This window comes from Zeugodacus cucurbitae, chromosome 3, assembly GCF_028554725.1.
Source record: "Zeugodacus cucurbitae isolate PBARC_wt_2022May chromosome 3, idZeuCucr1.2, whole genome shotgun sequence".
NCBI classification, from domain to species: domain Eukaryota; kingdom Metazoa; phylum Arthropoda; class Insecta; order Diptera; family Tephritidae; genus Zeugodacus; species Zeugodacus cucurbitae.
In genome coordinates this window covers 46,127,556-46,152,452 of record NC_071668.1, presented here as the reverse complement: position 1 = coordinate 46,152,452, position 24,897 = coordinate 46,127,556, and the positions used below count along the sequence as shown (strand labels likewise).

The window sequence follows — 24,897 nt, the reverse complement described above, 5'->3', positions numbered from 1 at the left end:
TCCTTTTCGTGCTGTCGAAAGCAGCTTTAAAATCGACAAAAAGGTGGTGTTTGTCGATCCTCTTTTCACGGGTCTTCTCCAAGATTTGGCGCATGGTGAATATCTGGTCAGTTGTGGATTTTCCAGGTCTAAAGCCACACAGATAAGGTCCAATCAGTTTGTTGACGGTGGGCTTAAGACTTTCACACAGTACGCTCGACAGAACCTTATAGGCGATATTTAGGAGGCTTATCCCACGGTAATTGGAACACATTGTGGGCTCTCCCTTTTTATGGATTGGGCAGAACACACAGAGATTCCAATCGTCAGGCATGCTTTCTTCCGACCACATTTTGCAAAGAAGCTGATGTATGCACCTTATCAGCTCTTCGCCGCCGTATTTGAATAGCTCGGCCGGTAAGCTATCGGCCCCCGCCGCTTTTTTGTTCTTTAGGAGGGTAATTGGTATTCGAATTTCTTCATGGTCAGGTAATGGAATTTCTGTTCCATCGTCAACGATTGGAGAATCGGTTTCGCCATCTCCTGGTGTTGTACTTTCACTATCATTCAGCAGGTCGGAGAAGTGTTCTCTCCATAATCCAAGTATGCCCTGGACATCGGCTACCAGATTACCACCTTGGTCTCTACTTGAAGATGCTCCGGTCTTGAAACCTTCGTTAAGTCGCTTCATTTTCTCATAAAATTTTCTAGCATTACCTCTGTCTGGCAGCTTCTCAAGCTCTTCGTACTCACGCATTTCGGCCTCTTTCCTGTTTTGTCTGCAGATGCGTCTCGCTTCCCTCTTCAGCTCTCGGTATCTTTCCCATCCCGTACGTGTTGAGGTCGTTTGCAACGTTGCGATGTAGGCAGTCTGTTTTCTGTCCGCTGCGAGACGGCATTCCTCTCCGTACCAGTTTGTTTTTTGTCGTTGCTGAAATCCAATTGTTTCGGCTGCAGCGGTATGCAGTGAGTTTGAGATGCCGTTCCACAGTTTCCTTATACCGAGATGCTGATGAGTGCTCTCTGAGAACAGGAGTGCAAGTCGAGTGGAGTATTTCGTGGCTGTCTGTTGCGATTGCAGCTTTTTGACGTCGACCTTTCCTTATGTTTGTTGACGGTCGTTCTTTGCGGTACAGAGGCGGGTGCGTATCTTCGCTGCAACCAGATAATGGTCCGAGTCTATAATTGGTCCTCGGAGCGTACGCACGGCTAAAACACTGGAGACGTGTCTTCCGGCTATCACAATATGATCGATTTGGTGACGGGTGCTTCTATCAGGAGACAGCCAAGTAGCTTGATGTATTTTTTTATGCTGGTATTTGGTTCTACAGACGACCATATTTCGGGCCCCATCGAGGCCTGATCGCCTCAGGCCGTTTGGCGATGTTTCGTCATGGAGGCTGAATTTTCCGACTATTGTGCCAAAGACACCTTCTTTACCCACCCTAGCGTTGAAATCGCCAAGCACGATTTTGACATCGTGGCCGGGGCAGCCACATGGGGCGTGGGCGCAAATAAGCGATATATTGAAGAACCTCGCTTTTATGCGGATTGTGGCTAGACGTTCATCCACCGGGATGACTGCCAGAACTCGGCGACGGAGTCTCTCTCCCACCACAAATCCAACACCAAATTTGCGCTCCTTTATATGGCCGCTGTAGTAGATATCACAAGGACCCACGTTTTTCCGTCCTTGTCCCGTCCATCGCACTTCTTGGATGGCGGTGATATCACCCTTTAGTCGTATGAGGACATCAACCAGCTGGGCAGAGGCACCTTCCAAATTAAGGGTCCGGACATTCATGGTGCATGCCCTTAAATCATTATCCTTAAAACGTTTGCAGGGGTCGTCATCAAAAGGGGGGTGTTTGATCCGAGGCTTTTTTCTTCGATTTTATTATTAGTCCGTTTTTAAATACCAAAACAACAAATTGGCGCCGAGGAGCGAGTGGTTATAACTTTAATGTAATTAAAACAATCCTTGAAACGTATTCATTTAATTGTATTCTCATTTATTTTTTGGGTACCTCGCTTATGGAACACCTTTTGAGATCATAGCCTCGATGCATAAATTAGGGAAAACAACAGTGTGGAATATCGTACTTGAGACGTGTGAAATATTTTGGTTACATCTGTGCCCGATATACCTTAGCGAGCCAACTACCGCATAATATAAAGACATTGCTGCAGATTTTTTAAAACTGTGGAATATACCCAACTGTGTCGGAGCAATTGACGGGAAGCATATAGCTATTATTCGTCCACAAAATTCAGGCTCGTTATTTTATAACTATAAAAAGTTTTATAGTATAGTTTTAATGGCATGCTGCGACGCTAGGTATACGTTCACCTCTGCCAGTATTGGTAGCTATGGCGGACAAAGTGACGGAGGTACATTAAAAGATTTGCAATATTTCAATATTTACTTATATCATAGACTTTAGCCCAAAGAACTGTCAAACAATTGTGTTAACCTGCTTGGTTCTTCACAATTTGTTGGAGGTGCATTAATTCAATAAGTACAACTCGACACAATGCATCTAGTTTCGCATTCCGTGTAAGGGATTTTTTGGCAGAATATTTTATAAATCAGGGAGCGGTTTCATTTCAACAAGATCGTATTTAGTGTATAGCAATGTTTTTGTATTTTATGTATTATATTATTGTATGGATATATCTATAAATATTGTTTTATTTACTGAAAAAGATGGTAATTATCTATATTAGGAAGATTACACAGGCATATGGCAAATGAATTCTGTATAGTAATGCATTTTACGAAAACATAAATATTTTATTTACCGACAATAAATCATGATTATGACGGTATGTAATTAGTAAATAAGACATAGGCCGTATAATCAAATAAATGTACATACAACTAAACTTACAGTATATACACAAGTACATACTTTAGGCAAAATAGGATAAGTTTTCCCTATCAAAACGCCATCAATCTTTAAAAATATTTTGTGAATGTTTTCTGCAACTACACAATGACAACAACCTTCCAATCACTAATCACTACCAACATAACCACATAGCACACAATAAATAAAAGCCTTACAAAATTAAAGAGTTATAAAAACAAATTACTTTATTTTTTCAAAAACATTCTTAAAACTGTTTTGAACCTTCTTAAAACTATTTAAAAAATTATTAACACCAAACGACCTCACCGCATCGCTACAATTGCTCCTCTCTACACACATACTTTTGTATAGCTCGCACGGTTCTTTGAAGCAGCTGTCGTCGTCGCTGTTTGTTTTCATGACCCTTTTCCGGATGCTAGTTAAAGACGACAACTCCGAAGGCGATGATAAAATAGTCGGAGAACATTCAAAACTAAATGGCTCAAACAGCTCCTGCGAAAACATATATTCTAAAATGTTTGTGGTGCAGCGATTTCTGTAAAAGGGAAATAAATATTTAATACGTATAAAATATTAAAAAAAGATTAACTTACGGTCTGGGCTGTATACATATGTATATAGTTTTAAAAAGCTCACATTATCGAACAATGGCCAAGTTTCCGTGTTACTCGGCCCACTTCCTGATGGTGACTCCATTTTCCTTACTTCCCTACTAAATCTCTCCCTTAGAGTCAGCCACCTCTTAACCCTCTAACCGGCCAATTTATTTCGATTAAAAAAATAATTTTTTCGTAGTTTTTGGCTAAATAAAACATACGTTAATGTTAAAAGGTAAAAAAAAATCTAAACTTACCTTCCAGGTGAGAAAATATGTTGACCGCCAAAAGGCGGACCTGCCTGGTAACGTAATAAAACACTTTTATTAGAGGATGATTTTACTTGAAATTTTAGTCAGTTCTTTTTATTATTTTGATGATAAATTTGAAAGCATTTGTTATTGTTTGAGAGGCACAGATTTAATTTACACTTAGTCACAAAGAACAAAAAGTTTTATGTCATATTTATGGGGCTTTGCGGGCATATATTGTCGAAATTTTGACAACATTTTTGTTGAACACATTTGTTCATCAATGCACAACCGAGCTGTTTTTGGCACAGAATCAAATTGCATATTGAGTCTATCAATAAGTGGACGAATTTTATACAGTTCATCAAATCCTGCTTCCTGTGGTTTTTTCATTTTTTGGTATCATTAAAGTGAAGATATTTTCTGATTGAAAAGAACTGAAGTCATTGCGTTTCTAACTGGCCCGAAAGAATGTTTGGACCAGTAACTCTCGACACTGGGATATCGGTACACAGACATATAAATCAAAATTCCGATATATTTTTTTAAATCACACGATGTCAAAGTAAAGTTTGTAGGAACATCTTGCTGTTTTGCATACAAATTGCTCTGATACACAATTTCATTTTGCAAGTCATCGTTGAAAAAATAATTAAAGCAACGGAATGGTGTGGTTAATTCTTTGAATTGTTGCGGCAGTTCCTTGTCTCCTTGAAAAACTACATCATCCGAAAAGTCTACTCATGTCACATTTGCATTAAGAAAAGAGGAGTGTCCTGCTGTATTTTTAAATAATAAGCAGATTCCTACTAGGGACAAAGTTAAATATTTAGGGATGCATTTGGATCGACGTCTTACATGGAAAAGTCATATTCAGGCTAAACAACAACAATTAAAAATCAAAACTAACTCAACTTAGCATAGAAAATAAAATACGGCTCTACAAAGCTATTCTCAAACCCATATGGGCATACGGCATACAGCTTTGGGGTACTGCCAGTAAGTCCAATGTAGAGATTTTGCAACGTTATCAATCAAAAACATTGCGGTCACTTATTAACGCCCCATGGTTTGTTACCAATGAAGCTATCCATAACGACCTAGGTATTCCCTTTATAAAAAATGAGATCCCAAAATACAGTGCTAGATATCTTGCACGTCTCTCAAGCCATATAAACCCAATTGCTGTTTGTCAGTTAGATACAACTTATGAACCTATACGGCTAAAACGTTCTCATATCTTAGATTTACCATTTCTCTAAAACTCTTTTAGATTTAAGACTGGCAAAAACAAAAAAAAAAAGAAATGAAAATGTAAATGAAAATGAATATTTGATGGATGTATTTAATAACCTAAGTTAATTATATTTTACTTATGGATATGTAAAAAACCAAAAAAAGTAATCCTTTATGTAGATTTGCTCAAGGACAAATCTACCTCTGCCATTACCTACTAGATATAATTTACTGAATATCTTAATGTAGATAGATTGTAAATAAAAATTAAGTAATAAAAAAAAAATTTTTTTTTTTCAAGTTCAAGAATTTTTTTTTTTCATAAAATTTTTCTGAAACTGTATTTTGGAGGGAAATATCTTTCATATTTCCGCTAAACCCCTCCGCATTGAATATTACTGGACCAGCTTCAGTTTCTGGTAGAGGGGATCGTGCCCTTTTTGTTTTTGCTTTCCCAGGTTTTGATGGTAAAGACTCGTCAGACTGCTCAACATTGTTATGCACTTCCGCCAGATGCTCTTCTGAATTTCTAAAGATATTTTCAAAATCGTTGTTATCTGCATATCCAACTCTTCTTGAAACGTAGCAAAGTCTACGTTTGGTAATTGAAAGTCTGGGTCTTCCAAATCATCGTTATCATGGGTCTTTCAAATCATCTTCTGAATCTGCGCCATCCACCGATTCAGCCATAAGTTCTTCAATTTCCTCATCAATTAATTTTGAGAAATTAAAATTTTTTCCTTGTGAAAACATTTTCAAACTGCTAATTGTTTCCCAGAATGTTTAAAACCCAAAAATGTTTAAAGAAAAATGAAATGATAAAGAAAATGGACTAGAGCCACGTGTATGCAAAATTTGCTTTTAACCGGCAGACTCGCCTTTAGACGGTGTTCAATTTTCACCGGCTACAAACAAAGTTTTGCTAAAAACTTAACAATAAAACACAAAACTTAAAAGAAATTATATTTACCCATATGAGAAAATTTTTGTTCACGCAAATCACGATTTTAAAAACTCCACTTTATACACAAATAATTATTTTACACACTTTGTCAAAAAATTGACTTTAGCACTCAACGAGTTGCAATCAAATGACGAATGCTTACTGTAATTTGTTTCAATAAGAGAATTGCTGATTTTTTTCGTTAGAACAGAGATTTGAAATATAAGAGCAGCATAGCAACATATTAATTATACACCGTCTATATGCAGGCTCGCCGGTTAAAGGGTTAATATAAACCAACATAAACAATACAAAATATATTACAATCTAATAAATAATAATAACAATTACTTACCAGTAGCACCTAGCTCCTTTGTCACGCTCAAGAATGATAGAAGACAAGATTACGCCATTCGTTAACAGTTAGCTTTTTTGGGTTTTAATTTCCTGTTGAGTGACGCACTCACGACCCCCAAACACGCGAGCAAAACAAAAAACGAAAGAAAAACTGACAAAATGCACGGTAGTTCAAAACAATAAAACCAAAAACAGCTGAAGTCAAGGCTAGTGCTTAATTACTACTTAAAATTCTAAGTGAAAAATGTAATAACTTGAAAAAGAAGTCCCCAATGGCGGAATTAAACAACAATAGTAAAAAAGTCGTATATAAAGAGTTTTTTTTACTTTTCCAACCAACAAAAAAGTTGGCGAAATGGAAAACTTTTTCTAACAAAACATATACAGTGCACTCGCGGTAACGTGAACACCGTCTAACATGAACACCGGCTAACGTGAACACTTTTTTTTTTACATTGATTACTCTGTAACGTGAACAAACTTACTTAGAAAGCTCAGTAACGTGAACAAAATTTTTGTTCACTACACTTTTTTTTTTTATTAACATACGGACAACACTGAATACATTAGTGAGGTAGTTGAAAGCTTTAACAAGGCATTGCAATGGGCTGGAGATGCAATGGTTGATCAAAGCGACATGAGTGTACTTAGACGCTTAAGGGAGAAAGCATTATTTCAGCTATTAGAAAGGAAAAAGCAGCAGAAAAAGATAACGGATTTTTTTAATGAATAAATCTAATGTGAAATTTTATTCGCAATTTAATATGTATGTTCATACCCATGAACATACTAATGGCAATAATAAAATACTTTTACATTTAAATGTGTAAAAATCCTGAATTTAGCAATTTGACGTTATTTTGCGTCTTCAAATTCGACAATCGCTAACGTGAACATTTTCACTAACGTGAACTCCCTTGGTTTTAATTAGTTCACGTTACCGCGAGTGCACTGTAATTTTCAAGTCAAGTGAAGCGTTCGGTAGTCAAATACATGCAAGGCCCATTAAACAGATCTTTTATGTGACAGTTCTCAAGTCTGGCTAGGTCAAGTCAAACATGCATAACTGGAGCTTTAAGTGCTGAACACAAAGACGACGACACGACACGACGTAGCGACGGTCGACTACAAATGTTGCTTTGAAGCCAACGTCTTGGACATTTTGAAGACGGCAGCGACATATCAAACAGCAATTTCATTGTTGCCGTACTAAAATCTTTCACTTTAGTAAAATTTACATATTTAGTTAAGAGTGAAATTATTTATGCAAAAATTTCTAATTTGGCGACAGCGAAGACTTCAACCATTTTGTCGCGAAGTCGTGCTGTTGTCTAAAACGCTGTGCCCATAAGAACGCGTGTATTTTAATATTTGACAGATATCGCTCGTCGCTTGTCGTCGTCTATTTGTTCAGAACTTTACGCTCTATTATTCAGTCGTTGTCGAACTAGCAACCAGCGCATGGCTATGGCACTTTGCCTAAGAGCCCTGCGCGAACTGCCTTACTGTTATGAATGTTGCTTGATGTTATGTATTTGATTTATGGTTTTAAGCCGTTTAAAGGCGGTATAGTTAATGCTTTTATGCTCAAATATATTTGTTTTATTAATAAAATAACTAAAATGAATAAACGAGTACGAAAATTCGTGTTTTATGCAAAAATTAAAAACATTTTCAAAATGGAAGGTTACAGAGTTCTCTCTGGGTATTCTTTCTTTCGTGTTCACCTACACAGTCACAAATCCTCTTGTGCCGAGCACTGAACTGCAGCCTAATTAGAGGCGAATGATATTAGATATGAAACTTATCAATATGATCAGGGATGGGCACCACCACAATCTAACGAGCATCACAAAATGAGATTGTGTTAGTGCGCTTACTGTGGTACAAGAGTGATAGAAGACAAGATTACGACAGGCGTTTACAGTTATCTTTTTTGGGTTTTGAGTTCCTGTTGAGTGACAACTTTCACGACCCCGAACACGCGAGCAATACAAAAAGCAAAAGAAGAATTTACAAATTGCACGGTGGTACAAAACAATAAAACCAAAACAAACAGCTGAAGTCAAGGCTAGTGCTTAATTATTATTTAAAATTCTAACTGAAAAATGTAATAACTTGAAAAAGAAGTCCGCAATGGCGGAATTAAACAACAATAGTACAAAAAAATCGTATATAAAGAATTTTTTTCACTTTTCCAACCAACAAAAAAGTTGGCAAAATGGCGAACTTTTTGTAACAAAACATATAATTTATATTTAATATAAATAATAGTATAATTGGGTAGTGTAATAATTTAAAAAAGTAATTTTGTGCTATTTTATAATAAAAAAAAATGTTTTCATTTCATACGTAAAATATATAACTTCGACCGCATCGACCTTCAGTCAACTGCTGATTGCAGACGGATTTTATCGTCGTTTATTTATCGTATTGTCCCATCGTAGGTGCTCGTTTTACGCTCTTCGCTTGTGCGTGTTAGTGACAATCGGTGTGTGTACGTATACGATAACTTACGATCTTTTAGCACCTGCTAAGACTTTGCCCATGCCTGAATATGATGAAATAATTTTTTTTGAAAACCATTAAACCTCTAACAGATCTAAAAAACGTCACAGCAGTAAATGTTTCTGATAAAGTATCAAGAGAGGAAAATTGCTTCCCAGTAAAATATGAAGTTGCTAAGGAACTATATGTGGATACAACTGAACACCAACGAACTTAAACGTTTGACATAACAGAAATAAAAAAAATAATTAATTCACAAATACAGTGGTACCTCGACATTCCAGGTCCCCAATATACGAGTTTTTCGAGATACGAGCCGACGAGCAAATAATTTTTTGCTTTTAGTTACGAGCGAAATTCGAGATACGAGTCCGGTTCGGTAGTAACACGCAGTCCCGCCATCACGATCAGTTAGCAGCGTACTTCCGCTGTGATAAGTTGTGCGGCTGTGTTTGCATTTTGTGTTGCGTTTACATTTACAGTTGTAGTCGGAAGAAAGTTTGTAAAAAGTCAAGTGCTAAGAAAATGATGATGAGTATTGAATTTAAACGTGAAATTATAGAAAAACATGAGCAAGGTGTACGAGTTGTTGACTTGTCGAGGCAGTATGGCCGTAGTACCTCCATTATATGTTCTGTGTTAAAGAGTGTAACGCCGGCTAAGGGATTTACGATAATTTCCAAGCTGCGATCCTCCCTTCATGAAAATATGGAGAAACTGTTGATGGTGTGGGTGACAGAAAAGCAACCCCAAGGAGATACCTTGACGCAGACCATCATTTGCGAGAAGGCAAGAGCGATCTACGGAGATTTGCTGAAGCAAACCCCGCAGACTTCCATCGACGAGGCATCGGAAGAGACATTTAAAGCCAGCAGGGGCTAGTTTGAAAAAATCCCAGAGCATTTAATTCACACAAGATTTTGAAAGAAAACTGCAAGTTATGTGGAGGTCGAACGCGAAGGCATGGGTCAACAGGAAGTTCTTTGTGGAGTGGGTAAACCTGGTTTTCGGTCCTACTATTAAGAAATATCTACAGGAAAATAACGTACCCGTACAAGCCCTTCTCATCCTCGACAATGCCCCTGCTCATCCACCAAACCTCGAAGATGACATCCTCGAGGAGTTAAAATTCAAAAGGTTCTCTGCTTACCACACAACACCACTTCTATCCTGCAGCCCATGGATCAGCAAGTGATTTCTAATTTTAAAAAACTATACATCAAGCATCTGTTTCGGCGCTGCTTAGAAGTAACGGAGAACACAAAACTCACTCTTCGAGAGTTCTGGAAGGACCACTTTAATATAGCGATTTGCCTACAAATTGTCGATCAGGCCGGGTTGGGAGTTACAACGAGGACCTTAACCTCTGCATGGAAAAAGTTGTGGTCTGAAGCTGTAGCTGAAAGGGTCTATGAAGAGTTGGAACCTGGTGTTTCAGTAGAGGAGGAGATTGTATCTCTGGAAGAGAGAGACGTGAACGGGCTCATCGAGGAGCACACCCAGGAACTGATGACTGAGGAGATACAAGAGTTACAGTCACAGCAGCATACTGAGGTTATGCAAGGAATTGGTTTTGAGGAGTCAGAGGAGGAGGTTATTTCTACAAGTAAGATAAAGGAGATCATAGGAATGTGGGAAAGAGTTTCACAGTTCGTGGAAAAAAAACACCCTGAAAAAGTTGCAACAGGTTATGCATCTGACCTTTTTAATGACACTTGCCTAACTCATTTCCGGAACATTCTGAGAGGGAGGAAGAAACAAACCTCCTTGGACATGTTTTTTCTAAACTGCCTACAGGTGAAAGCGAGAAAAATGTAGCGAAAAAGGCAAAGATCAGTGAGGATATCTAATTTATTTATTTACATTCTCTTTTTTGTTTTTGTGTAATAAATATTTGATATTTATAAATACGTTTTTATTATTCAAAACCACGTAACAAAAATAACTGGGGTGATATTTTGGAGGTTGGAACGGATTAATGGTAGTTTAATTGTTTTGTATGGGGAAATTTGCTTCGAGATACGAGTAATTCAAGATACGAGCAAGGTTGCGGAACGAATTAAACTAGCATGTCGAGGTACCACTGTATATACAGTTTGTCAACTAATTCTTTGCACAATGCAAATTGATACACAAATCAAATTTGACGATAAATTTCTTTAACAAAGGTTTCGATGTTTCTTCAAAACTCATCGAAATCAAAAACATCGGCCATTAAAACATCAATACATCGAAACATCGATGTATTTTTGAACTTTTTTAACATATTTTAAATTTAGTGTGAAAAGCTAAGGGATACAGAAGCAGGAGCATAATTAAATGAAATGTAGTGCGTATTATGTTGATACATTTTATTTCACTTAGCATTATACATATGTCTGTTAAAGTTTTTTCTTAATAAATAACAGAATTTCAAAACAACAACATGGAAAGTTTTTTCACTTTACTTCTGCGTGATAGTTGCCCTGGGTTTAGAAAACAGTCGTTTACTTGGCACTGAAGGGGCCACAATGTGTAAATATTAATAAGCCTATTTATACAACTCCGGAAACACAGTATTCATTCATTCATATTGGCTTCTGATTGATAGGGATAACTGCCGAGATACACACTCTCTTCAACCTTCCTTCCCTGTAATTGTAGATAAATTTAACAACTTACATTTCACCTTTTGGTGGACCAAATGTTTATTCTGGTTCCAAATATCAAACTAGTATTCTGTTTCACACTCATCCGAAGATAGCGTTGTATCAGCGCGATTCTTTGAATCTTTTATGATGTGTTTCTTTTAGCCATAGCATCTTTAAAATGCAGTAATTTGAATTTCTGATCTAACGCAGTAGCCTCCGCCAGAATTAAATTGTATAAATAAATCATAAAAGTAACCGCAGTATTGTCCAAGCGCACATTCCCTTAACGAATTCTCCGTATTTTGCAAAAATCGAATTCAATGTAATAAAGCGTATCCAAATAGACGGTTTGGAGTTAATACCCGAAAAATTGTGCAGGTAAAAGTTTTATATAAAATATGGACATAAAACATCGTTGAAAGTGACATCGATGCATCGATGTTTTTAGATTTGTTTGGAATTACACAATCTAATTGGAAATAAGAATTACCATGTAAATGAGTTCACGAGAAATTTAACCAATTGGTATATTTTTCATTATTTCAAAGAAAATAAAACAAGTAAGGAAGAGCTAAGTTCGGGTGCACTCGAACATTTTATACTCCCGCAAGTTATTTAATTAACTTTACTAATATTATATAATACACAATTTGATCCACATATTCGTCATATATATTGTATAAAGCCCATTGAAAGTTGGATATTAGGTTAGAAGCACCGAGGTCGTCATGTTCGATATATGGGCCCTTGAAAATCTATGGTCTGATTTTGGCGATTTTAAGACTGTGGCTGCCACACTACAAACGTAGTATTTGTGCAAAGTTCTGCACCGATATCTTCACTAGTGCTTACTTTATATGTACATATATTGTAAAGTAAACGATTCAGATCGTCTTCGAAGTTCTGGTATATAGGAAGTAGGCATGGTTGTGAACCGATTTGGCCTATTTTCACAATATATCATTGGGATGCAAGGAAACTATTACAAACCAAGTTTCATTGAAATCGGTCGAGTAGTTCCTGGTTTTTGACCATTTTCCATTTTGTAAAAAAATCTGAGTGCAGCTTCCATCTGCCATTTCTTATGTGAAATTTAGTGTTTCTGACGTTTTTCGTTAGTGAGTTAACCCACTTTTAGTAATTTTCAACATAACCTTTGTATGGGAGGTGGGCGTGGTTATTATCCGATTTCTTTCATTTTTGGACTGTATTAAGAAGTGGCAGAAAAAAGTGTGGCGACTGCAGAAAGTTTGGTATATATAGCTTTATTGGTTTGCGAGTTATATACAAAAAACCTATTTGAGGGCGGGCCCACTTCTCTTATGGTTACTGTTGCTGTTGTAGTATTTTTTTTATTTTTCCGTACTCTGTCAGGAAAATTTTTGGTGTTTTTATATACCTATTTTTTATTTTTTTCCTTTGCAATAATGAAAAATGTACCAATTGTTTAAATTTCTCGTGAACTCATATTCATGACAATTCTTATTTCCAATTAGATCTGTGCAATTCGTAACATGAATATATGGCACAATATTCCCAGAAGAACACATGTTGTTTTTTTTTAAATGACCCGTTATTTCTCATGAATTCCTTCTTGGTATTGTGCTTGCACTTTGCAAAGAATTCATTGACAATTGGTTTTTTGTTGTTTTTGCTTATTTGAGGCCCATCTTATGTTTTTGTTTTTACTTTTGTGGTTCTTTTAACTATTCTATTACTAGATATTCTTCTTCTTCCTGACTGGCGCAGACAACTCTAACGCGGTTATATCCGAGTCCACAACAGCGCGCCACGCATCTCTCCTTCTGGCATTTTGGCGCCAATTGGTTATACCACTTGGTCCTTCCATCGGAGTGGAGGTCTCCCTCTTCCTCGGCTTTCACCAGCGGGTACTGCATTGAATACTTTCAGAGCTGGAGCACTTTCGTCCATTCGAACAACATGATCTAGCCAGCCTAGGCTCTGTCTTTTTATTCGCTGAACTATGTCAATGTCGTCGTATAGCTTGTACAGCTCATCGTTCCACCGTCTGTGGTATTCGCCGTAGCCAATGTTCTGAGGACCATAAGTCTTGCGCAAAATTTTCCTCTCGTAAACTCCTAGTGTCGTCTCATCTCATGTTGACATCGTCCAAGCTTCTACACCATAAAACAGGACGGGAATGATAAACGACTTGTAGATTTTGGTTTTTGGTCGTCGACAGAGGACTTTACTTTTCAATTGCCTACATATTATTACATATTATTATCGGTGTTGATGCTGGTGCCCAGGTATACGAAATTATCTACAACTTCAAAGTTATGACTGTCAACAGGGACGTGGGAGCCAAGACGCGAATGCGCTGACTGTTTGTTTGATGACAGGAGATATTTGAATAGCTCGGCCGGTAATCTATCGGCCCCCGCCGCTTTGTTATTCTTTAGGAGGGTAATTGCTATTCGAATTTCTTCATGGTCGGGTAATGGAACATCTGTTCCATCATCATCGATTGGGGAATCGGGATTGAGATGGCGATCTCCTGGTGTTGTACTTTCACTATCATTCAGCATGTCCGAAAAGTGTTCCCTCCATAATCCCAGTACGCCCTGGACAGCGGTTACCAGATTACCACCTTGGTCTCTACATGAGGATGCTCCGGTCTTGAAACCTTCGTTAAGTCGCTTCATTTTTTCATAAAATTTTCGAGCATTACCTCAGCCAGCTTCTCAAGCTCTTCATACTCACGCATTTCGGCCTCTTTCTTTTTTTGTCTGCAGATGCGTCTCGCTTCCCTCTTCAGCTCTCGGTATCTATCCCATCCCGCACGTGTTGAGGTCGTTTGCAACATTGCGAGGTAGGCAGTCTGTTTTCTGTCCACTGCGAGACGGCAATCCTCGTCATACCAACTCGTTTTTTGTCGTTGTCGAAAACCAATTGTTTCGGCTGCAGCGGTACGCAGTGCGTTTGAGATGCCGTTCCACAGTTCCCTTAACCGAGATGCTGATGACTGCTATTTCGTGGCTGTCTGTTGCGATTGCAGCTTTTCGACGTGGAACCTTCCTTGTGTTTGTTGACGTGTGCGCTTTTCTACACAGAGGCGGGTGCGTATCTTAGCTGCTACAAGATAGTGGTCCGAGTCGATGTTAGGACCACGGAGCGTACGCTCATCAAAAACACTGGAGACCATCTATCACAACATGATTGATCTGGTTGCGTGTGATTCGATAGGGGGACAGCCAAGTAGCTTGATGTATTTGCTTATGCTGGAATCTAGTACTAGGGACGACCATATTTCGGACCTCAACGAAGTCGATCAGCCTCAGGCCGTTTGGCGATGTTTCGTCATGTAGGCGGAATTTTCCGACTGTTGTGCCAAAGACACCTTCTTTACCCACCCTAGCGTTGAAATCGCCAAGCACGATTTTGACATCGTGGCGGGGCAACGCTCGTAGGTGCGTTCTAGGCGCTCATAGAAAGTATCTTTGGTCACATCGTCCTTCTCTTCCATTGGGGCGTGGGCGCAAATAAGCGATATGTTGAAGAACCTCGCTTTAATGCGGATTGTGGTTAGACGTTCATCCACCGGGGTGAATGCCAGGACTCGGTGACGGAGTTTCTCTCCCACCACAAATCCAACACCAAATTGGCGCTCCTTTATATGACCGCTGTAGTAGATGTCACAAGGACCCACCTTCTTCCGCCTTGTCCCATCCATCGCGTTTCTGAGATGGCGGTGATGTCAGCCTTTGCTCTTACGAGTGCATCAACGAGCTGGGCAAAGGCACCTTCCCAATTAAGGGTCCGAACATTCCAGGTGCATGCCCTTAATTCGTAGTCCTTTATAAGTTTGCAGTGGTCGTCATCAAAATTGGGGTCTCTCATCCGAGGCTGTTGCTTCCTTCTCATCATTGTTTTTATGTGGTGGGTCCCAAACCCAATCGCATAAGCGGGTTTCGCCTTCTCACTTTAGCTCGCCTCTAAACGGATGTCTGTTGGCTACCAAGACCGGAAGTCGTGAGCTGCTTGAGCCCCATGCAAACGAATCGTTCCTGGCCACTCCCAAGTGAATGACAGTCAGAAACTTTCCTCACTTACGTGAACTTCTACATATGACTCCACCCTCCAGATACTAGATAAATCTTATAATAATACCGTAATAGAAAAATCATAGAAAACTAAACCTTTGCTAAAAAAATTTAATGTCAAAGTTGATTTTTTGCATCAATTTGCATTCTGCAAAGAATTAGTTGACAAACTGTATGCCGTTGGAAAAGGAGCGAATACACAAACCACAATAAGTCCCTTAAAAACAATCGCAGAAACACACCCAAGAGATGACGGTCATGTCCGAATTGTGACGTTGAAACCTTGCAAAAACACATACACTTCTCAAGGAAATACAACACTGAAGCACTAAACTAATACAGCATTAAACAAACGTTCTGAGAAGAGAAATACTTACTCAGAATCAATTAAAAAAATGTTTGTAATATCAACCATTTGGGAATTACTGATTCCATGGCAATCAACCTTAGATGGCATTAATCAAGACAAGTGATCCGATTGTAAATTAGATGACTCATCGATGTCAATATTTTGTCAGGAGTTACTTTTAACGTCCGGGAGTATGGTCAAAAAAGAATACGTGCATAACCTTTTTTTCAATAATGTTCTCAAGTCTTCTGATAATGACAGCTTCGAGTAGCTTAGACAAAATAGGAAACAATGCAATTGGACGATATGACTTCATGACCACTTTTTCCTTCCATTACATTGGGACTTATTTAAGATTTAAGCAAGCATTTGGAACGTGAATGGACTCAGCGTTTTAGTTAGTTTCTCTGAAAAAACTTCCGTTTCTTCTTTGTCGCTTTTAGGCCAGGATCAGAGAACTGCAATTATTCCCTTTTTTGAGTCATTGGTTGAGTAACACAAAAAGTAGTATTAGTGCATATAAGTAAAAAATCATCAACACTAAGATCCACTAAAACACATTTACGCACAGCACACAAAGCGAGAGCATGAATAAGGAGTAAATTTCTCTTCATACGTATCGTTGAAGTGCTCAATTGTCTCATGACCCAATAAATCAGACAAGTCAAACCAAAATGAGCCATAAGACCAAAAAAAACATCAATAGTAAAGCTAAATGAATTAGTGATACGAATATGATCAAAGTAAAACTGACGGAAAATGACTAACGACGTGTTTTGTTCTTTGATGTCGTGTATTACATTTAATGTTTTAAGTTAATTAATGACAGTAAAGTTAATACTTCTAGGTTCTAATATATTTCTTTTAATAGTAATATATTGAAAATTAATAAAGACGCACGAAAATGCATGTTCAATGAAATAATGAAACATGTAATGTGACAAAGTTCTCACTGGGTATCTTTACTTTCGTGCTCAGCTACGAAGTCACAATTCCACTCGTTCCGATCAGTGTACAGAACTCTGGCCAGGATCCGTTGGGTTTTCTGAGAGGAGTATTTGACAATATCGGTTTTCTAGCATTTTTTACAGCTTTTCAAAGAGAATAGTCTGTATTTTGGTTTGGCGTTAATTTCTTAATATAGCTCGAAATGTTTTGATTTTTAATTTGTTTTATTTTGATACTGAGAAGCTTAGTTAAATTGTTCAGCTCTGTTTTATATTGAGAAAATCGCGTAATTTGCCATTTTTTTTTATATAATTATAAAGTATTTATAAAATTGTTCCTGCAGGCACCCTAACTGGAAGGAAGTAAGTAACTCAATAAAGCTATTATCATAAACTATTGAAAATTCTGTCGAATAATGAATATCATTTAAAAAAATTTGTATACCTTCGCGACATTTTGCATAGTATCCCTCAAAACATTTACAACTGAAAAATGGTAATGACATAAAAAAAGAAAAATAAAAATGTGCCCTTATTAAACTTGTTAGGTTGCATTAGTTATTAACCACAATAACGACACTTCTCAGTGCCAGAATTAGTTATATTTTTGTTACGAAATAACGACACATTTTGTGTTATGTTATGACGGCGAAATTGATTTATATTTTTCACAAATAACGGCATAATTCAAAATGGGTCACATTTATAATAATAAACCCAAACGATTACCCTCCTCCCGCCCAAGCGACACGTGGGGCGCAGTCCGCATACGAGCGGAATTTGCCGAGTCTAGAAAGGCAAGAGATTTTTAAGCGTTCAGTTCTAAAAACGGCTCAACTACAGAAAGAAACATTTCAACAGCTGAGATTTAAAAATTTATAAAAACAAAAAGTTAAAAATTTCTGAATATTACTTATTAAGAGAAGACAAAATAGTTTTTTTGTATGTATGTATTAGTATGGATCAAATGTGCTGGAATGAGAATTAAAATCCTGACATATTCGGCGGAATGGTTCGTTTAACTCAAAATTTGTTCTAGAAGATTTTAGAGGTAATGTTCTAAACTGCCTAGTTGAACATAATGGGATATTAAACTTAATATCAGACAATAGGAATGAACTACAAACTAAACCAGAGGTGGACACTCACACATATTGTTACATTTGTACACGCATACTATTACTATTTGTGTGTGAAGCAGCGAAAGCACGAAGTTGAGCATGTCATTCGGCACAACAGCAGTGTACACTGAGTCTTGCAAGTTAACCTACAAATGTGCTATTCATAATTGTTATTGATTGTTATTACTTTCTATTCTTATTATCTCATTATTACAACAGCAGTGTACACTGAGTCTTGCAAGTTAACCTACAAATGTGCTATTCATGATTATTATTGATTGTTATTACTTTTTATTCTTATTATCTCATTATTATATTATATTATTATCTTGTTATTATGTATGGCAAGAGAAATAATGTCGGCTTAAACAAAATTTAGAATTGCGACCAACAATGTCGTAACAAATAAGACATTGTGCTCTTCCATCCAAATTTTCTATAAAGAAAAAATCTTTTTCCCATTCGCGCATAAATATTGTTAGCTCTCACTGTATATTTGAAATAGCGCAGCGTGGTGTTGCTTGATCAAGTGTTTGCATGCGACTGTTTTGCTTTCCCATAGCCAATGGTATGATAGCATTCAGTCTTCATTGTGCCGAGGGCTACCAATCGTTCGTATTCGTATTAAATAGCGATATATTTTGTTCTGCTCGTCCCAGCAGAGGCCCTATGCACGCGTGCATAGGAAAATCAACTTGTGCCCACCTCTGAACTAAACCATTCAGAAGTTTTACTAGGAATATTATACCTAGCATTTCTCTGCGACTAGTGAGTGTGGGAAGATTTATAAGTTTTAAACGACTAGTATACGGGAAAAGATTCAAACTTGAATCCCAATGTAAGTGGCCTAATGCAAAAAGTAAAAATTGTTTTTGAACGGACTCAAGCTTATCAGAATGGGATTGATAGCTAGGATTCCATACCACAGAACCGTACTCCAATATAGGCCCTTCCAATGTTGTAAAAAGAATTTTAGTAATATACGGATCACTAAATTCTTTAGACCAACGTTTAACAAAGCTAAGAGCACCTTTAGCTTTTAAGACAATTGAATTTACATGAGAAATAAATTTAGTTTAGGGTCCATAGTAACTCCTAAATCAAAACTTGCTCTAAACTGAAGTTATTAATTACATAGGGGGGAAGATCAACAGTTCTACGGGAAAAGCACATCGTTTTACATTTTTTAAGATTCAGTGGCATATCATTTTTGTGACACCAAGTAACTATATTATTTAAATCCGATTGCAACTCAGTCCTTTCGTTATGAGAAGTATATGATTTAAAAAGTTTTACATCATCCGCATAGAAGGTATATCATTGATGAACAACAAGAACAGAATCGGGCCGAGATGACTACCCTGTGGAACCCCTGAAGTGACACTAATTGAATCGGATAATGTATTATTAAATAAAACTTGTTGTTTTCTGTTAGTAACATATGAGGATACCCATTCAAGAAGTCTTGGTTGAAAACCAAAAAGATCCAGTTTTTGCAAAAGAATTGATTGGTTACTCTATCGAATGCTTTACTAAAGTCTGTATATATAACATCAGTATTCTTATTATCCCTAAAACCCAATGACACATGGTTTACAAATTCAAGCAAGTTTGTTACTGTAGATTTCCCTTTACAAAATCCATGCTGAGAAAATTAAATTAAAGGAGAGATTAAGAAAGTTATTTGGTCAGTGACAATAGCTTCAAAAAGTTTGGGTATAGCTGACATTTTAGCTATCCCCCTATAGTTCTCAACAGATGATCTAACTCCACTTTTATGCAAAGGTAATATAAAAGAGTTTTTCCACATTGACGGAAAAATACCTGTTTAAGAAATAGGTTAAAAAGCTTAGTTAAGGGCAGATAGATATATTTTGCACAATTTTTAAGAAAGCTTGAGGGAATCATATCAGGGCCATATTTAAACGAAGTTTTTAACGTAACTAAATAATTTAAGACATCTGTTTCAGAAATAATTGGTGTATTAATTACAGTACTCGGACATAACACTTGATGATATGGCACATTCATAGGATAGTTTGACCAATAATTGGATTTGAAGAATTCTGCAAACATATTAGAAATAATATAATTGTCACTTGACATTGTTGATTTATATGCCCAAGAAAAAACATTAGTACACTCTATTTGGTCCATTTATACTCAACATTGTATTTAATATATGTATATATATATAATATATGCATTTTTCTATGTTTGCTAAATTAGAGACAATTGAAAACTTTAAATCGCTGTCCTGAAAAATCGATTTTTTTGAGTTGTGACACTATTCAAGTAAATGAGCGATATGTATATTATTTTTTATAAAGTAGAAGACAAATTACTCTCAATATCTGTGTTGCATATCCAAGGCATTGTGCGGACGCAATAGACCACAAGTCGCAGTGCATTCATCTTAACCCTCTCAAGCCCAAATTAAAATGGGCGGAGGTAACATTTTTTTAATACAGATATACATATATTAGCCTTAACTCAAATATGAAGTGTTAAAAATTTCAAAGTCCTTTGTACCCTGGTTCATTAGTTACAGGATGTTGCTTTTAGGCACAAATTAAATTATTATAAATAAACTAAACACTTTTCTCATGACTGTATTTTTTAAATAACTTTCTTATCTATATTTATTTATATAATTCACTTTGTTTTAACATAAAACAATTATTTTTATGTTTTTGAACACTTTTTGTATACCCACTTTAGAATAACTGTTTTCACGAAACCGATTTTGACAATTCCACTCTGCGGAGAACGCATACTGAATGACTACGTGCACAGTTCATAACATAAAGTGCCACGTACCACTCGACATCACATCCTATCAAACTAAGTTTGGACTATGATTCTATATGATTTTTTAGGTCAATAACTGAATAACATGGCGAATGATTTTGCTGGGAAAAATTTCCCCTTTAGAGAAGCTCGAGAAAATCGACCGTCAAAGTTTTCTCATTGGAGCATTAATGTATTGTACTTACCAGAACACTTTTGCCAAGGGCACCACATCTGCTCCGTCTTAAAAATATCATTTCCGCTTCTTCTAAATTGGGTTTTATGGCCGTGTTATATAGTTCAGTGCATTTTTGGATTAACATGCATTCACCTAGTGCGCCGTTTGGTGTTAGGCAAGCTCCATAACTCTCTTATGTTTAAGTGATAAATTAATATAGAAAACTATTTGTAGTTTTATATATACATATATAGACGCCTTCTAAGTAATACGTATATGTATGTGCATACATATGTATGTATGTATCAGGAAATAACACTAGTTTACAGTAATTTTGCAACTGTGATGTTAGAGGCTATTTCTTGGTAATTTTGGGTTGCTAAAACTGATATTGTTATCTAAATGTTTTTTTTTAATTAAAATTAAGTTATATTAAATTACAGCATGTACCAAAGCAACTTGTATCCATAATAAAATTGGGCGCTATTGTTTAAAACGCTAAACCCCGCCAAAGTCCACTTATTAGAATTGTTGTCAAGGGGTGTAGAGGTCCTGACTTTTTATGAAAATTAATAAATTAGTAAATTAGCAACGTTATATACTTTGCCTTCACACAAGCAAATTTAACTACCTATAGTTTATTAAATTGTAAATCCTACTTCGCAATTAGATAGATCTGCTGAGCTTGATTTGCTTGCGGATTTGAGTCATTTTATTGTAATTAGTAATGCACAAAAATTTCGAGCATTTAGCTGAATTTACCGAATTTGATTTGCAAATTAAATTATCTGCAAATATACATATACATATGTATTTACAATAATAAATTTTAATGTTTGGAAATGGCAGAAAGCAAACAGCGAACAGTTTCAACAACAACCAGCGACAAAAATGTGCTGATTTTTTTACTTTTTTAAAAAGATCAGCTTCAATTAATCAGCTGTATAAATGCACAAATCTGCGGTCTGTCACCACAAAATTTCAATCCGTATTAGCATTTTTTAAGGCGCATTAATTTTGCTTATCTGTCACTGCTATAAGATATGCATAGATACGAATAGGTCATGCCCTCCTTACAACTGTACATATGTATCTCAATTTCGATTCGTCTTCTCCCATTGATCATTAGAACCTTTAGGTAAACTAAACTATTGTGCCTTTATATATTTTAATGTTTATTTAAGAAAGAGAACATTCCCTTGTAACTACATTACACAATTTCCAAATGCACTGTATGAACACTTTATAAATTTACACTTTATTTAAATTTCACATACATATATACACAAATTGGTGATACGACATTAATGGCTTTAAGATTGCTCAAAGAGTCACGGTTCGGAAATTCACAAATCTTACCCCCAGAAACTGCACCGAAAACACTCAAAGTGAATGCAAGTAGAACTGTGATATTCCTTAAGGAGTTCATTTTCGTTACAACCAAATACTTAGTATATCTCTATATGCATGCAACTTCGATTACAATCAAAAGATGTAGATATTGAGAGCACCGTATTTCAAAAGCGTCGACTTTCAACGGGATTTAAATGCACACTGATTGATTTCGCTATCAATAATGTACATGGAATGCAGATACAGTGATTCCCGCTTTAATTGCTTTTCCCGCTTAAGTGATTAAGTATTGCCTTATGGAAAACATATACATAGTTTTGTTATGTTGTTTCCATATTTATTGTTACTAATAAGTATTTTTGTTATTTATGTATTAAATGTGACTTTCATTCTAAAAGAAAAAAATATTAAATCGAAGTATTGGAGAAAAAGCTTGGTAAGTACCTCTAGGCACTTAGGCGAGATTCATTTAAGTGCTTTCCCGCTTAAGTGTCTCAAAAATCTTGCGTGTTAATAAGAGGCACTTAAGCGGGAATTACTGTATACATAAATACTTGTGTACACACATACGCAAACCTAAATCCATGTATGACGTGGGCATAGCTTACGCGATTATAGCTGACTGAACGGCTCGAAGCGGTTCTTCCCAATTCTAATCGAGCATCTGGTATTCTCCAACGTCAGTTTTCACAGCTGTGTACAGTATGGCAAGAATGAGTTTACACAAATAAACACACCTTTTCACCTTTTTTAGCAAATCTTGATGCATATTTGTATGAATAATGCAGATTTCGTTGAACCACTTCGTAATAGTCCTAAGATTTGGAACGTCAGACACTCGGTTTGTCAAATATGCGTTTTATATGATAACAACAAATATTGATGTAACAAATGGTTGAGCAAACGGTGCAGTGAACTAGTGCACATTGATTGCAATGTTATAGGTGAAGTTACGATCGCATGGTTAGAGTTTTCGAATTCATCAACATTTTGCAAACGTAAATCAAATTAGTTAAACATTGGTACTGATCCGTAGAAGAGCCGCTAAAATACCCCTCCATAATAACATAATAATTCATGCGAAATGATCACATATACCATTAGTTTGTGCTTCTGTCGTCAATATAAATACACTCATCTCAAGGAAGTATGACAAAAACTAGTCTTTAGTATATGTCGTTCTGTGACGTGTAACTAGTATCAAAGTACGGATAACTACAACAAATGACGTCTTATCGTGGTTTAAGTCTTTTTTTAAATACTGCATGTGATTTTCAAACTTATAAGCGAAAAATTTATCTATAGGACCATGTTGTTTAGTTCAATCAGTTAAATGAAGTAAAACAAGTACATATATTGTAACTAACTAAATATCCGTATATATATCCGTATATATTTCCGAGCAAATCAACGAACTATTCCAAGATTGGGCAACGTTTGCTGCAATGCTATACTTAGCATATTTAGGCTTCTTACATGATAGTAGCTTTATACTTGCGTGCAATAAGAGGAAATGGTAATATTGGTCACCACTGTAATCCTTTCGGACAAATAACAACTGCCTATATACAAAAAGAAATGTCTAAACTCTGTCGCTTTCCAATTGCTGATTTCATCTAAACTTCTATATATTCGACAGAACTCTGACGGAAATAAATTAGAGAGAAATGTTATTTTTCGTTTTGCTTTGCTTATATTTAGTAATTGATGCAACTTTTCGAAAAACTTTTTGCTGACTCTAAAATGCTTTCTCTACATTTAAAAGGATTAATGTGATGTGATTTTAAAAGTGTAGTCAGTCTTTAATTTTTTTTGTTTTGAAAAAAAAAATCTGTCCTCGCTTTCACTCATATTTAGAGCAAATACTTTTCCCAGTATGCACCTGTAACAAAAAGCTCGAGCGGGAGCAACGCTGCAAAACAAACAAATGTTAAATTTCTTCTTTACAGGATAAACACTAACCTGAAGTACATTTTTATACTCTCTTAACAAAGTATTATAGTTGTGTTCACACAACGTTTGTTTGTAAGTCAGGGTGACGAGACGAGTCAAAATCCGAATATCTGTCCGTCCGTCCGTGCAACGGATAACTTGAGTATAAACTGAGTTATCTTTACAAAACTTGGTACACATGTTCCTTGGGACCACTTTGCAGAAAAAACCAGAAAGAAGCAACACTCAGATATTTTTACAAAATGGAAAAATGGACCCACTTATGGGTCAAAAACCATATCTCAGGAACTACTCGACAGATTTCAATGAAATTCGGCATATAATATTTTCTTGACACCCTAATGACACGTATGGAAAATGGATGAAATCGCTTCACAACCACGACAACTTCCCATATAACTCAATTTTGAATTCCATCTTATTCCTTCACTTTACAATATATACATAAGGTACCAAAGAAGATAGCGGAATAAATCTTTGAAAAACTGCAAATGATCTGTGGCATCACTTGTGAAAAAATTTTCGAAATCGGACTATAACTTTTCAATGCCCCGGATATCGAATATGAAGAACTCATTGCCTTATGGTAATTTTTCACCGAAAACAATTTAATTCAGAGGAAAGAAATGGTTAAAATCGGGTCATAACTTCCCCTAGCTCTCATATAGCTAAATATAGGATTTTCAAAAATTCGATTGGCTTAAAAGCTTATAAATCGGATATTATATGAAATATATTAGCCAAATTAAGTGAGCATATAATCTTAGAT

At 36.3% G+C, this 24,897-nt stretch overlaps 1 protein-coding gene across 2 annotated transcripts in view; it reads right to left on the bottom strand.

The window, feature by feature from the left end:
* The window catches only part of LOC105220024 (uncharacterized), a 37,693-nt gene extending 15,299 nt beyond the window's left edge, over positions 1-22,394 (bottom strand). Inside the window, exon 1 of one of the 2 annotated variants that reach the window (XM_054227164.1) lies at positions 22,182-22,394. In XM_054227164.1, the coding sequence (XP_054083139.1) occupies positions 22,182-22,251 (70 nt within the window). In that variant the 5' untranslated portion in view covers positions 22,252-22,394. Of the gene's footprint in view, positions 1-20,850 lie in introns of both variants that reach the window. The other variant, XM_054227165.1, reaches the window with a different exon arrangement.
* Positions 22,395-24,897: the final 2,503 nt, after the last annotated feature.